The sequence below is a fragment of the Hipposideros armiger genome, unplaced genomic scaffold (genome assembly GCF_001890085.2).
Source record: "Hipposideros armiger isolate ML-2016 unplaced genomic scaffold, ASM189008v1 scaffold_413, whole genome shotgun sequence".
Classification (NCBI taxonomy): Eukaryota; Metazoa; Chordata; class Mammalia; order Chiroptera; family Hipposideridae; genus Hipposideros; species Hipposideros armiger.
The window spans coordinates 655,045-670,436 of record NW_017731763.1 but is presented as its reverse complement, the minus strand read 5'-3'; the positions used below and the strand labels follow the sequence as shown (position 1 = coordinate 670,436).

The window sequence follows — 15,392 nt, the reverse complement described above, 5'->3', positions numbered from 1 at the left end:
CTTTATTATTTTTGGTGCTCCCTTTGCTAGAACTACAACTCCAGGGTAAACGGAGAATAACTTCAGGAGGCTGCAGGACCCTTAACCAAAGGGCTCTAGGGCTGAGCCAAAGACAGGCCACAGCACTCGTGCAGGTCCAGATACTGCTGGATGTACACTGTACATAGGAAAGGAAAGGGATGGCTGCTGTGTCACCTCTGGGGACTCTGGAACAATTCCCTTCAGCCCCCAGTACACATGAACACTCTGGTCAGCATTTCTAATCCCTCAGAGAAAACTACACAGCCAGACAGGTAAAGCAATCTATCTCATATTCACGAGTGGGAAAATCTTTTACTAGAATTTGTACAATGCTCAGAAAATAAAATGACTGAAAGAATATAGGGTTAAGTGTGTAGCTGACCCTTGAACAACAGGTTTGAACTGTGCAGGTCCTCCTATATGTGGATTTCTTTTCAATAAATACAGTACTGTAAATGTATTATCTTTATGATTTTCTTAACAATAACATAGCTTTATTGTAATACAGTATAATATATATGATACACAAAATATATGTTAATTGTTCATGTTATCAGTAAGGCTTCTGGTCAACAGTAGGCTATCAGTAGTTAAGTTTTGGAGGAGTCAAAAGTTACATGCAGATTTCCACTGCACAGGGTGGTCAGGACACCTAACCCCCATGTTGTTCAGGAATCAACAGTAATTCCTATTGGTGTCTAATCAATTTCATGTAAAAACCTCACCAAAATTACATAGTACCAGTGTATGCATAATATGTATTCCTTAACCTGTCTTCCCCAATTTTCAGACATTATTTTGAAAACATGTCTGTACTTTAATCTTTACGTGTAATTTAGATGAAAAGAATTCCGTTCACCAAATATTTTACAGGGCTCAGTAAAACTGGCACAATTTTGTTTCAAAACCAATATGCGAACAAAAGAACTAGGTGTGATTAAAAAAAAAAATCAGCTGTCATTCTATCAGTGACTGATGCAGAAGGCCCAAAGTATGAAGGCTTGACCAACCCCCCCATAAAATGCAGAAGCTATACACTCCCATACTCCTTGTCGTGCTGCTACTGATACTTAAGAGTTAAGTGAAGTCTACATTGTTTTCACTTGCTGTTTTGACACTGAACAGAACACGTGAAGTACACTGAAGCCTCTAATTCTCCAAGCAATTGCAAAGTAACTCTCATACCCCAGTGGAATCTAAAGAAGTCTAGCAGATAAAGCAGCCTCACTAGAATGCTAGACCAAAAGAAATTGCTTTTCATGCTCAGATTGTCAAATATCCTAAATGCTTTTCCTAAAGCCACAATATTAGCATTAGACAATTTTTAATTATCACATGCATACCCGTGCCTGCACAAATTCACAAGGTATTAATGTTAACGGAAACAATAGCAGCAACACTTCAGTCTCTCTTTTTTTGTAGGGGGAGAAGGGAGAAGGGGCTATCTTTTCTGAAAATAATGCTGCAGACAATTTCAACTATTCTCAAGAAATCTATTTGCTCAAGTCTACTGGTAATTATATAATGACTACCATAATAACAATAAATATGTATAACAAAAATATATGTAATTAGTATTCTTAATAAAACATAACTTCTTTCTTATTAAAACTTTCCACCCAAACAATTCCCATTTGATTCAGTTTTTCTAGAGAAAAGGAAATAATTTACCTCAAAAATTATGCTGTACCGAAACAAACTGGCTGCTTATTTGTAAAGTATGAATTTAAAACAGAATCTTAAAGTTGTATGTTTAAGTAATCCATATTCCTAAAAGTTCATATATTTCACCTTAGAAGATAAATACTGCATGACTGCTTGGAGTATCACTTATATGTGGAATCAAAAAAAAAAAAGTTGAACTCATAGAATAACAGCAGGATGGATGGTAGCTGCGGGGACTGGGGGGTGGAGGAAATAGAGGGAGCTTGGTAAAAGGGTGCAAACTTGCAGTTATGAGGTGAATAAGGTCTGAAGATCTAATGTATAACAACATGCTGACTACAGTGTATTATACTGTATTGCATAATTAAAATTTGCTAAGAGAGTAAAACTTGTGTTCTCACCAAAAAAAATAGTGAATATGTGAGGTAATGGATGTGTTAATTAACCTGACAGTTGGAATCTTTCACAATGTATGCATATATCAAATCACGTCATACATTTTAAATATATTACACTTTTGTTCATTATACCTCAATAATGATGAAAAACTATTTAAAGTATTAAACAATTTACAAATTTTAAAAAAGGAACAAAGGCAAAAAAAGAAAAAATTCCATGTAATGTTCAAAAGGCAATTCATAATTTCTTTACCATTAATACTTAGAAAAAAATCCTGATCACTAATATTACATTCTGGTTTTTTACAAAAATCATTAAAATAAGAAAGGTAATGTAGGTTAAGACAGGTTTTAAGGCTAAGTTAAAACAATTTTATCTTCATAAAAAAGAATATAAACACAGTAATACCTTGGTTTGTGAGCATAATTTGTTCCAGAAACAAACTGCTCGTATTGCAAGACATTGCTGGTTTACCATGTTAAAATGTATTAGAAGTGTTTGCTCATGTTGCGGAACTCCACACTCGCAAACCACATTTCTCACAATCCAAGGTCTTACTGTACTGAATTTGCTAGAATTTATTATTCTCAATTTTCCTGCAACCAAAAGTAAACACCATTTTGGGAATGACTCAATAGATCATAAAAATAAAGAACTACTGGCTTCTAGTCAAGAATTATACACCCAAAGTTTAAAAACCTCTGAAGTAACTGTCAGGCTAGGTTGATATAGTCTGAGTTTTTCCACTTGTTAATTCTAAATGAATAAAGTTTTGTGAATCCTGTACCTGCTTTTTAATTCTAATTGATTCGTTCATTTCAGTTTTGTAGTTGTGTAAATTGCAACAACAAAAGTACCTATTACACAGAAAATTGGGGAAGAAATATAACTGATATTATTATAACCACAAAGGACACACTTCCAATAATGTTACTGCAATTCACTGAAAGCAGAGTTCAAAATGAATTACCAGGAGTACTCTGCTGCTGAATGGTTCCTGCACCATACAGAGACAAGATGGAGTCTTTGGAGAGCTGTTTCTTTGCCACCTCTTCTGACTTTGTGGTTTGCTCAGTGAATAGATCCAGATCCCCAGATGTTACTGTAGATAGGGTGGCAGCTGCTGGTACAGAGGTCGTCCCCTACGAGAAACACCAAAACACTGTCGAATTCTGCATGCTAAAACATGGCTCACCCATTACTTAAAATCCAAGTGAAGTTATGAAACTAGACAGAAACAATTGTAGAAGGCAAAATGCTGACATTAAAAAAGATCCTTCACAAGCCCACAGAGAAACATCTAGGGTCAAAGGTACAATGTTTCCTATTTTTAATTTGTTAATGTAAAAGAGGTAGATTGAAGCTCTCTCGTAATAGTGTTTACCTGCTAGACTGATGATACGTTTTTGCCCATCACATCCTAAACACAAGGGTACAACAACAGGTGGGGTAACTGGCTGCTGTCTGAGGACCACCGTTCCTGGGAGATGCTCAGGCATCTCCCCCAGCAATTACTGCTTCAAGGAACTGATATCCCTTGCAGTAAAGAGCATTTCTACAACTATAGCAGATTGTAAGAGGGTCCTGCAATGGCTGATTTTGTCTTCTTTGAAAAAACAATCACTTCTTGGCCTTCTGGTTAAGATCAAGTGAAAAAACAAAGGTTTTGTTTTTCAAAAGCTGTATTGTGATATTCCCATAAACCTAATCCAGATCAGTTTTAACCATAACCTGAGAATGCTTCTAGTCTATCCAGAAATGAAGTACAGCAAAACTTCAAACACTTACCCTCTCAGTCATATCTTGTATTCCATTTTTGAACAAGGGGCAAATGAACCCAAGTTCAAATAAACATGTGGATATTTAATACAAAACAGAAATTTTCACTTAATCTCCTCTATCTTGCACATAGATAGTAGTATACAATCACAACTGATAACCAAACTTTACCAATATCTGGTCATTATTCAATCACATTCACATTTGTTTATATGAAACTATTTTCGATATGGAGTTTCAAAGAAGTCTATGAAGATTAGTAAAAACTGAGTAAGAGTCTTCTCAAGAACTATAGAATAAGGTGAGTAGGAAATACAAATTAAAATCATGTATATGATTTACCTTGAATTTTTTTAAAAATTCGAACATTTAACATCTTTGCTAAAAAGCCTTGCAAGAAATTACCCTCCAACACTGTCTTTACAAATGAATTTAAGCAGAACAGTATTTTGAATCTATTATGATGAAGTAAGCAAGAATTTTCAGATAGAAAGAAAAACCCACATAATTTTGCAAAAGATCTGACATGGATATGATGGAATACCAAATCTAACAATGCACTTGAATAAAATATATCTGAGCTACCGATGAAGATGCACAGATCACAGAGGCTAAGGGCGTGGGCTCCGGAGCCAGCCGGCCAGGCCCAGAACTCTGGCCCCACTTCCTACCACATGCTCTCAGACATTCCCATAACCTCTACTGTCTCCTTCTGTAAAATGGGGATGGTAAGAGTACACACCTTGCAGAGTTGCTTGACCACAAGAAGTGCTTTGCACAAAATGGCAGGGTTAAGCACACAGTGTGTATTGTTAACGCTGTCAGGTAACAAAACAGCCATCTCACTAAGTGATCTTTTCATCATGTTTAGTCTGTGTTCCATCCAAGTACCTGCTCAGACCCCCTGGGGTCTTTTCTCTGTGGAGGAAATATAACTACAAGAAAACCCCGAATGGCTGGAAAACTTATCACTGCTGTCTCATACCAGAGCAGCCTAATAGTCACATGCTCTAAATGTGGATATTTCTTTTGATGGAGGGAGATAATATGGAACATCCACCTGGACATGGACAGAGTCTAAAACCAGCCAAACCAAAGAGGATGACAGCGAGCACACAGGTGTCCCTTTATTATTTTTGGTGCTCCCTTTGCTAGAACTACAACTCCAGGGTAAACGGAGAATAACTTCAGGAGGCTGCAGGACCCTTAACCAAAGGGCTCTAGGGCTGAGCCAAAGACAGGCCACAGCACTCGTGCAGGTCCAGATACTGCTGGATGTACACTGTACATAGGAAAGGAAAGGGATGGCTGCTGTGTCACCTCTGGGGACTCTGGAACAATTCCCTTCAGCCCCCAGTACACATGAACACTCTGGTCAGCATTTCTAATCCCTCAGAGAAAACTACACAGCCAGACAGGTAAAGCAATCTATCTCATATTCACGAGTGGGAAAATCTTTTACTAGAATTTGTACAATGCTCAGAAAATAAAATGACTGAAAGAATATAGGGTTAAGTGTGTAGCTGACCCTTGAACAACAGGTTTGAACTGTGCAGGTCCTCCTATATGTGGATTTCTTTTCAATAAATACAGTACTGTAAATGTATTATCTTTATGATTTTCTTAACAATAACATAGCTTTATTGTAATACAGTATAATATATATGATACACAAAATATATGTTAATTGTTCATGTTATCAGTAAGGCTTCTGGTCAACAGTAGGCTATCAGTAGTTAAGTTTTGGAGGAGTCAAAAGTTACATGCAGATTTCCACTGCACAGGGTGGTCAGGACACCTAACCCCCATGTTGTTCAGGAATCAACAGTAATTCCTATTGGTGTCTAATCAATTTCATGTAAAAACCTCACCAAAATTACATAGTACCAGTGTATGCATAATATGTATTCCTTAACCTGTCTTCCCCAATTTTCAGACATTATTTTGAAAACATGTCTGTACTTTAATCTTTACGTGTAATTTAGATGAAAAGAATTCCGTTCACCAAATATTTTACAGGGCTCAATAAAACTGGCACAATTTTGTTTCAAAACCAATATGCGAACAAAAGAACTAGGTGTGATTAAAAAAAAAATCAGCTGTCATTCTATCAGTGACTGATGCAGAAGGCCCAAAGTATGAAGGCTTGACCAACCCCCCCATAAAATGCAGAAGCTATACACTCCCATACTCCTTGTCGTGCTGCTACTGATACTTAAGAGTTAAGTGAAGTCTACATTGTTTTCACTTGCTGTTTTGACACTGAACAGAACACGTGAAGTACACTGAAGCCTCTAATTCTCCAAGCAATTGCAAAGTAACTCTCATACCCCAGTGGAATCTAAAGAAGTCTAGCAGATAAAGCAGCCTCACTAGAATGCTAGACCAAAAGAAATTGCTTTTCATGCTCAGATTGTCAAATATCCTAAATGCTTTTCCTAAAGCCACAATATTAGCATTAGACAATTTTTAATTATCACATGCATACCCGTGCCTGCACAAATTCACAAGGTATTAATGTTAACGGAAACAATAGCAGCAACACTTCAGTCTCTCTTTTTTTGTAGGGGGAGAAGGGAGAAGGGGCTATCTTTTCTGAAAATAATGCTGCAGACAATTTCAACTATTCTCAAGAAATCTATTTGCTCAAGTCTACTGGTAATTATATAATGACTACCATAATAACAATAAATATGTATAACAAAAATATATGTAATTAGTATTCTTAATAAAACATAACTTCTTTCTTATTAAAACTTTCCACCCAAACAATTCCCATTTGATTCAGTTTTTCTAGAGAAAAGGAAATAATTTACCTCAAAAATTATGCTGTACCGAAACAAACTGGCTGCTTATTTGTAAAGTATGAATTTAAAACAGAATCTTAAAGTTGTATGTTTAAGTAATCCATATTCCTAAAAGTTCATATATTTCACCTTAGAAGATAAATACTGCATGACTGCTTGGAGTATCACTTATATGTGGAATCAAAAAAAAAAAAGTTGAACTCATAGAATAACAGCAGGATGGATGGTAGCTGCGGGGACTGGGGGGTGGAGGAAATAGAGGGAGCTTGGTAAAAGGGTGCAAACTTGCAGTTATGAGGTGAATAAGGTCTGAAGATCTAATGTATAACAACATGCTGACTACAGTGTATTATACTGTATTGCATAATTAAAATTTGCTAAGAGAGTAAAACTTGTGTTCTCACCAAAAAAAATAGTGAATATGTGAGGTAATGGATGTGTTAATTAACCTGACAGTTGGAATCTTTCACAATGTATGCATATATCAAATCACGTCATACATTTTAAATATATTACACTTTTGTTCATTATACCTCAATAATGATGAAAAACTATTTAAAGTATTAAACAATTTACAAATTTTAAAAAAGGAACAAAGGCAAAAAAAGAAAAAATTCCATGTAATGTTCAAAAGGCAATTCATAATTTCTTTACCATTAATACTTAGAAAAAAATCCTGATCACTAATATTACATTCTGGTTTTTTACAAAAATCATTAAAATAAGAAAGGTAATGTAGGTTAAGACAGGTTTTAAGGCTAAGTTAAAACAATTTTATCTTCATAAAAAAGAATATAAACACAGTAATACCTTGGTTTGTGAGCATAATTTGTTCCAGAAACAAACTGCTCGTATTGCAAGACATTGCTGGTTTACCATGTTAAAATGTATTAGAAGTGTTTGCTCATGTTGCGGAACTCCACACTCGCAAACCACATTTCTCACAATCCAAGGTCTTACTGTACTGAATTTGCTAGAATTTATTATTCTCAATTTTCCTGCAACCAAAAGTAAACACCATTTTGGGAATGACTCAATAGATCATAAAAATAAAGAACTACTGGCTTCTAGTCAAGAATTATACACCCAAAGTTTAAAAACCTCTGAAGTAACTGTCAGGCTAGGTTGATATAGTCTGAGTTTTTCCACTTGTTAATTCTAAACACTGTTGTTTGCCTAAAGCAAGAATTAGCAAATTTTAGTGAATATTTAAGCTTTCGTGTCTGTTGCAACAATTCAATTTGCTTTTGTAAAAGGAGCCACAGAAAATATGTAAAGGATGGGAGTGGCTGTGTTCCAATAAAACTTTATTTGCAAACAAGCTGCAGGCTTAGTTTGCCAAGCCCTGGCCTAAAGAACAGGAGGTTTTTGGATCAGTGACTGCTCAGAAACAATTCTTTCAAAACTGAAATTTTGAAATTTTTCAAAAAGGGAATAAGCAGTGATCATATAAAGCCATATTCTTACTACATACCTGAGCTGGGGGCATGACAGTTGCAGGTAAAGGATTAGAAATCATTGGTCCAAAGATGTCCAAGTCATCATTCAGGGCTGGCACTGTCGGAGTGTTCCCATTGGTCACTGGCGCCTCGGCAGGGCCATCTGAAAAGAACATAGATTCTCATCTTAAAGTAGAATCTCTTAGTACCTGATACATGGCACATGGCATTATTTTTCAAATACATGGTTAAAAAAAAAGAACAGTGCAAAACGTTGACAAAATATATGTTCCCCTTCTACTCCAGGTTCTATCCTCTTTCTCAAACCATTTTTAGTTTTGTTTATTCTTCCAGAAATAATTTTTTACCCACCATAATCTATATATCCAAATAGTGTGTGTGTGTGTGTGTGTGTGTGTACAAATACCCGTTCTTGGTATATATCCAAGCCCCTTTTTAACAAATTGTATCATACTATTCACATTATTCTTCATCTTGATGCCTCCTCATATGCCAGACACTGTTCTGAGTACTTGACATATATTAACTCATTAAATCCCCATAACCTTATGACAGACACTACTTTTGAGATAACTGATAACTGGCCATGTTCTTACAAACAATGCCTCTCCATAAATGTGTGTGTCTGAGACAGTGTTTTGGGTATCACTTCATATCATGTTTACCTACCTTGGAAATAAGTTTTGGTGATTTAAAATGTCTGAAATATTGAATTTTAAAGTTACAATAAGGAAAATAAACTGTATAGAAATAAAGAAAAAAAATACACTATGAAAACTGATTTTATAGGAAGTATCCATAAAACTCTGAAATAAACCCTTTCTTTATCCAAGCACAGCCAACTTCTGTGATGTCAGCACCAAGCCACTGAAATGTACTGGGAAAGGGGCCCTGACAGAGTGCCAACATCTCCTATCAGGTTCCTGCTTACCCTACCATTCAAAAAAAAATTTAAGTTTCTTTTATAACTCCTTTTTATGTTAGTGCAGAATTTACAAAATATAAGGGGTGGGAGCTGGAGTGGGGTGCAGTGGAGAGAGCTTGTGAGCATGGTATTCCACGACACGGAACATGGCACAGCTTGGTTTCATGTGGCCACAACTACATAACAGTTCAGAGCCATCACAACTCTAATCTTATGGGACTTATACTCTAATCGAGCTTCTATTTTAACAATTTACAATTTTATTTGATCTCTTTGATATACCATACACTCCTCAAAGGCAAATCAGTCATCTCTTAAAACTTCTTTAACATTGTGTGGGATGTCTTGCACAGAAAAGGTACTCAAATATTTGACGACTTTAATGGAAGGTCTACCATTAACTGGGTATTTCTACCAAAACCCAGAGAAACTCACAGGTTTCTTTTTTGAAGTACAACTATAGAAACTGGTATCTTCTATTTCCCTGTTTAATGAGCTTTAGTGAATCACAAATTATTATGGTCACAATAAAATATTTTTTACTACTTAATTTTATAAAACTGTGAAACTCACAAAAAGTTAGTTTGTTAGAGATCAACTACAAATATTTTTCAATCATTTTAAGTGACATCACATTATCAGGACCATAAAAAAATACACTTCTACACATGTATGTGTTACACATATTTCAAGCACTATGGACAAGTTCAATATGAAGTTCAATAAAACAGTGCATAGATTACTAATTTATAATATACAGAATTTTAAGACACAACTGTGACATATAGGAATTCAAATATGACTCATGCATGAAAGTAATTTTTTTCATTTCTAACACTTTCAAATGGCAACATTCATTTTGAAGTTAGGCCTCTTTAAAGATCTTTTATGTTTTCCAATCCATTCCACATTCTATGCTTAGAAATATGCTTAAAACAATGTACGTATAAAAATACAACACAAAAATAGTTTTGCTTAAATAAAATTTTGTGTGTATGTGTGTGTGGGGGATTGCATTCTATGATACTACATGGACCTACAATAACTTATGTATTCAACCCTTCACTACTGGGCATTTAGGTAGTTTACAGACTTTCACCATTACAAAAACAGAACAGGAAATATCCACAGTCCTTAATATAAAGCCCATACAGCTCACTTCCCTCACTGCAAGGTAACGTGACTTCTGTCTCTACCATTGCACTGTCAAACAGCTCAATTCTCTCACTCCATTAAAAAGAATATTTAAAAATGCTTTTTGAAATCTCAGAAAGGCATTCAGCACAAACAACAAAATTGGACTTTCTTTGTAACCACCTACCATAGTGAAGCTGCCACGAAAGTCAACTCACAATATAAGTCCAAGGACTTGGGAATCCTTTAGAATGAGACAGAGGAGTGTCTGCTTAGGGACAGCCATCTTTGCGGCAAGGATGAAACTATTTTCAAATGATTGGGGAAATTTTTCTCTTAGCTCCAAAACCTAAGGTAAGAACTTTCTTCCAGGCCTGACCAAGGTTTTCCGCTATCCAGCCTCGTGGACCCAGGTGACTCCCTTCTGCTCTCTTTTCTCTTTACTCCATCTTCTATCCATATGATCCTCTAATACGATGGATTTCTCCCCCATCAATTTTCCTTATTATGACAAAAGCTAAGTAGTCACAGAATTATTGAAAAACAAATCTTTAACCTAAATGAAAACTTCTCAGCATTGAAAAATCAGTAAATACAGGTTCCCAGCTGGATTTCAATTTTTGCTAATTTAACTCCTTATATTTGGCTTGCTAAACATATTCTTTAAAAAGGATTATTTCAATTAATTTTGAAAGTTTTGATTTTCAGTATTTAAAAAAGAACATTAAAGTCTAGTTATCATTACCATCATTACGTAATGTTTCTGGATGATTTTAATGAATGTTTACATGTTATCATTTTTGTTTCCATGAAATATGTGAAGGGCATCTCTTTCCACTATCTCCAGTTACAGAAACCAGGGCACAGAGGGATTAGAAGACTTGCTCAATGTCACTTCCCTGGTTCAGTAGCAAAAGACTTGCACTAGAACAGTCTTCTGACCCCTAGACTAGTGAGTGTTCTTTAAACCACATTTCATCAAGTCATCAACTGAACCTAATTACAAATAAATCACTTAAAATTCTGATGGGTAAGAAAAGGGAAGGGATTAGAAAGTACAAATTGGTAGTTACAAAATAGTCACAGGGATGTGAAATACAGTATGGGGAATATAGTCAATAATGCTGTAAAAACTATGTATAGTGTCAGATGGGTACTAACTTATCAGGGGGAATCACTTCATAAGTTATATAAATGCCTAATCACTATGCTGTATACCTGAAATTAATATAAAATAATATTGAATGTCAACTGTAAAAAATATATAGTCACAGGACATAAAGTACAGCACAGGGAATACAGTCAATGGTATTGTAGTAACTACATACAGTGTCAGGTGGGTTATCACTTTGTGAGGTATGTAAATGTCTAGTCACTATGTTGTTTTGTACACCTGAAACTAATTTTTAAATTCTGAAAATAAAAACCGACTTTAAATAGTTTATAATAATTTGTACGAAGTTAGAGAAGCAGTGACAGAAACAATTCAAAAACCATTCAGTACCACACGCCCAGTTCCTCATCATCTCCCCACTCTGGTCCTCACTCTGCTCTCCTCCCCAAGCCCAGCACCTTCTCAGTTTAAAGTGAGGGATAGAGTGGATGTGTCACCAAGGAGCAGCCCGGGCTGAGGGAAGAGAGCGTGGCATATAATGAGTCAACCGAGTCTTCACACACCCCTGGGAGCTCAATGCGTGCTTTTGATCCCGGTTCACTAACGGCACAGTCTTTGCTGATTGAATAAAAGCTCAGAGGCCACAAAGCAACAGAATACCAAGATGCTGGAAACGGTTTTTCAGGTATATATAATTTAAAAATTAAAAAAATATATAAAAGCTTATTCAAATTAAATGGTTTACATAGTGCAAATCACCATAATCTAAGAAAAATATTTAAATCTGCATAGGTTACATTTTGTGTGCGGAAATACGCATGCATACAGGCACACACCCAGGCAAAAGGCAAAACCTTCTCCAGGGTGGAGGGGACCTCAGACCAACCCACACAGTGCCTTCTGTGAGAGAAGTGGACGTCGGTGAAAACAACTCATCAGAATTCACCGCAGACATGTGCCTTGGTGTGGGCTGTGTTCCTCGCTCAGCTGCAAGATGGGGGCAGGAGCAGCCAGGAGCAGGAGGAGGCAGCAGCCCCCTTTCATCAGTATGCACAAACAGTAGTTGGTGGACAATAAAAATAATGGGAGATCCAGAGAAGAAAAGCCTAAGGCAAATGGAAGAAATTTAGTTGGGGACAACATCATAAAGAATGATAATGAAGCACAAAGGACCCCTTGAAAAGGCAATGAGCAAACAGAAGAAATTAGGACAGTGCAGTAAAATGAAGAATGAATTTCAATCTTAAAGACAACGCATCAGCCTACAGTTAGTTGCTCATGGGTAACCATTTTCTTTCTATGTCACTTTCTAAGATTTCAGACTAGTGTTTTATCTGAAAATTAAGTTGGTAGATGACTGTTTTAAACTGCACACATACTAGAAATTTACAAGAAAAGGTTAAAATGTTTAAGCTAAAAAAAAAAAAAGTTGTTAAATCAGTGCTCCATCCCACATGAACATAAGGCATGCCCAGCATGCATTGACTGGCCTACTTCACATCGTGACACTGACAGATGCTTTGAAAGAAGGTAACATTTCAAATATGACACAGTCATGAAGGCCAGTCTCTATCATCTAGAAATCATTCATATGGTGGGTGAAACTGTCGATTCTATTAACTGTGGCTATTCCAGAACTCATCTGACACCAATAATTCAGATGAGTGAAGGTAAAGTATTTAAAACAATATTTAGTGGCTTCCTCTTGGCCCATTCCAAGTGCTGTTGAATGATTATTTATAAACTCAAAGGAAATAAGAAATAACACTTTGCATTTTAATGCTAACATTTTTATTTAAGTTCTATAGCCAGGTACTCTGATCAGATATAAAGTATCTCAGTTCAATAATCACACCTCAAGAGAGTTTTTACATAATAAGCCTAATGTCTGGTGGTGCACCTGGAAAACTCAACTGCTATAACCAGTTTGAGGTTTTCCTAGTGCCCGCAAGCAGGAAAAGGTGCCCCTTCCCCATGCAGGGTTAAAACAGGCAATTGCCCCACCTCCCTACAAAAGAGCCTTGGGGGCAGGGGCTGGCTTTACTAACCATCCAGGTCACAGTACTTGGCCTGAGCTCTCTTCTGAGGCAACAAATGATTCCCAAACCCACAAGACCTGGTACCACTTCACCCTCACCTGGTCAGTCAGGCCTACTGACTCTGCTCCTGAAAGCCAGATGCTGCAAAATGGCAACCTTCCCAAGTGCCTTTATATTTTCATTTTTAGTTTTTAATGGCATCTGAATACACTTGGATTGACGGGCATACTCCAGAATGCTACAGGCCTTTTTACTCCACCCTGGCACCATGTTTACAGCCCGGAGCCAGTGTTTACTCCCTCCTATCCTCTCACCAGGAAGAGACAGTGCAGCTGCCTCCTTAATGCCTGGCACAAAGCAAATGCTCAATAAATGATTAATGAATTGAAATGCTTCCCAAAGCACAGCCACGGTGGAAACAACAGCCAAGTGATCCTACTTTTGTTGGGAGAAAAAGTGGCATAATGACACTATTTTTTAAAAGTACCAGTGATCTGGTTACAAAATCCCTCTTTTAAGTCCTTGCCCTATTTACCTATCACATTTAGCACTAGCTGATCCTTCCTCCTTGAAAATACCCTCCCTCTGAGTCTAGGGCCACATTCCCCTAGAAGACCCTATGGCCACTGTTACCATATCCTCATTGACTCCGCCTATATTTTCAGCCATGGCTTACACAGCCTACAACCTTGGTTATTACAACTGCTTCCTGACTGGAATCCCTACCCGGGGCTTCCTCTCTCCAGTTCATTAATAACAGTGAGGTGGGAATTCTCTCTCTAAATCAGACGTGTCCTCCCAAGTCACTCTGTCCCCAGCTTGGTGCATCACTTGGTGCACCGCCCGTGACCACCCAGACATGAACAGTCTCCTCTACCAACCATGTTGAGGCTAGGGCACATCTTCCTCTACTCTCCTACAGATCTGTTCCAAGTGTGCTATCGTAGCCCCTGACTGGTACTCCGTAGCTGTCTGCTCTATCAGAGGCAGATGGATTTTAAATCATAAAATGCTTTAACAAAGGTAAGGTACCAGGAGCTGTGTTTACCTGAGTAGTTGCTTATCTTTTCTAACTGTTATTTGCCCTAAACATGACCTCCATAACACATTAGATTTTACTTGAAATAAGTTTGCACAGTACAAAAAAACCTCATTTCCTCCTCGTCTGACTTAGCAACAGCAAGAAAATTAACCTCTGAATTGAAAAACATATAATTTAAATTGGGAATTTTAACATTATTCCAGTTTTCACAGTGAATGCTCATAACTGATTCTCTTAGTAATCCCATGTCTCCCCTCAGGAATATTTCTGTCTTCTAGTTTCCAGATTGCAACCTCTTCCCCCTCTTGCACTTTTCTGGTACCTACTAGAGTCCCACAAACTCTGCTGGGGCTCAATAAATATTAATGGAATTCATCCTTACTTGAATGTCAGAGGCATTTAGCTGGTCATAATTTATATGCACAAATAATTTAAAAAAAAGTAAAAAACAGCAACATGAGGTTTTACGTATTACTATTGTACTTTAAGGCAGATAAGAATATAAGTAAACGGATGTTATGTTTTTCATTACTGATTTTGATCGAGCATGAACATTTAGCCTTGAGTACACCCTTGCTACAATGAAAACTGCCAAGTCTAATTCTTCATCAGTAACCACTGAGGCATCATCCTAAGAAATGAATTTAAAGTGGAAACAGCAGTGATTAAGAAAGGCTGTTTCCATGAGATGCAGTGATGCTCTCCTTAATGGCAAAACTCCTTCTTAAAGCTTTATAAATTTTCATGTTACTCAAAGAACCCTTTTCATAGTCTACTCAAGAAACCATTTAAATCTTTTTCCTTAATAAACATATTTGGAATTCCTTTGTATTGAAACATGTAACTTGCTTTTTGAAATGAAATAAAACTCCCATGTGTTGCTTTGTAAATTCAAGTCACAGTGTTCATTTGAAGCACGTTAAAATTTTCAAGCTACAAATTGTTTTCATATGCTTAAAAACTATAGGGGCCGGCCGAGTGGCTCAGTTGGTTAAGAGCTCGCTCAA

The 15,392-nt window shown here is 36.7% G+C and overlaps 1 protein-coding gene across 5 annotated transcripts in view; it reads right to left on the bottom strand.

Moving 5' to 3' along the window:
- Positions 1-15,392, bottom strand: part of SMAP1 (small ArfGAP 1) — a 149,773-nt gene that overhangs the window by 4,351 nt on the left and 130,030 nt on the right. For all 5 annotated transcript variants that reach the window (XM_019664004.1, XM_019664000.1, XM_019664002.1 and 2 more), the window contains 2 exons: positions 8,146-8,273; positions 3,056-3,227 (listed from right to left, as the gene is read on the bottom strand). In XM_019664004.1, the coding sequence (XP_019519549.1) occupies positions 3,056-3,227; positions 8,146-8,273 (300 nt within the window). The remainder of the gene's footprint in view (positions 1-3,055; positions 3,228-8,145; positions 8,274-15,392) is intronic.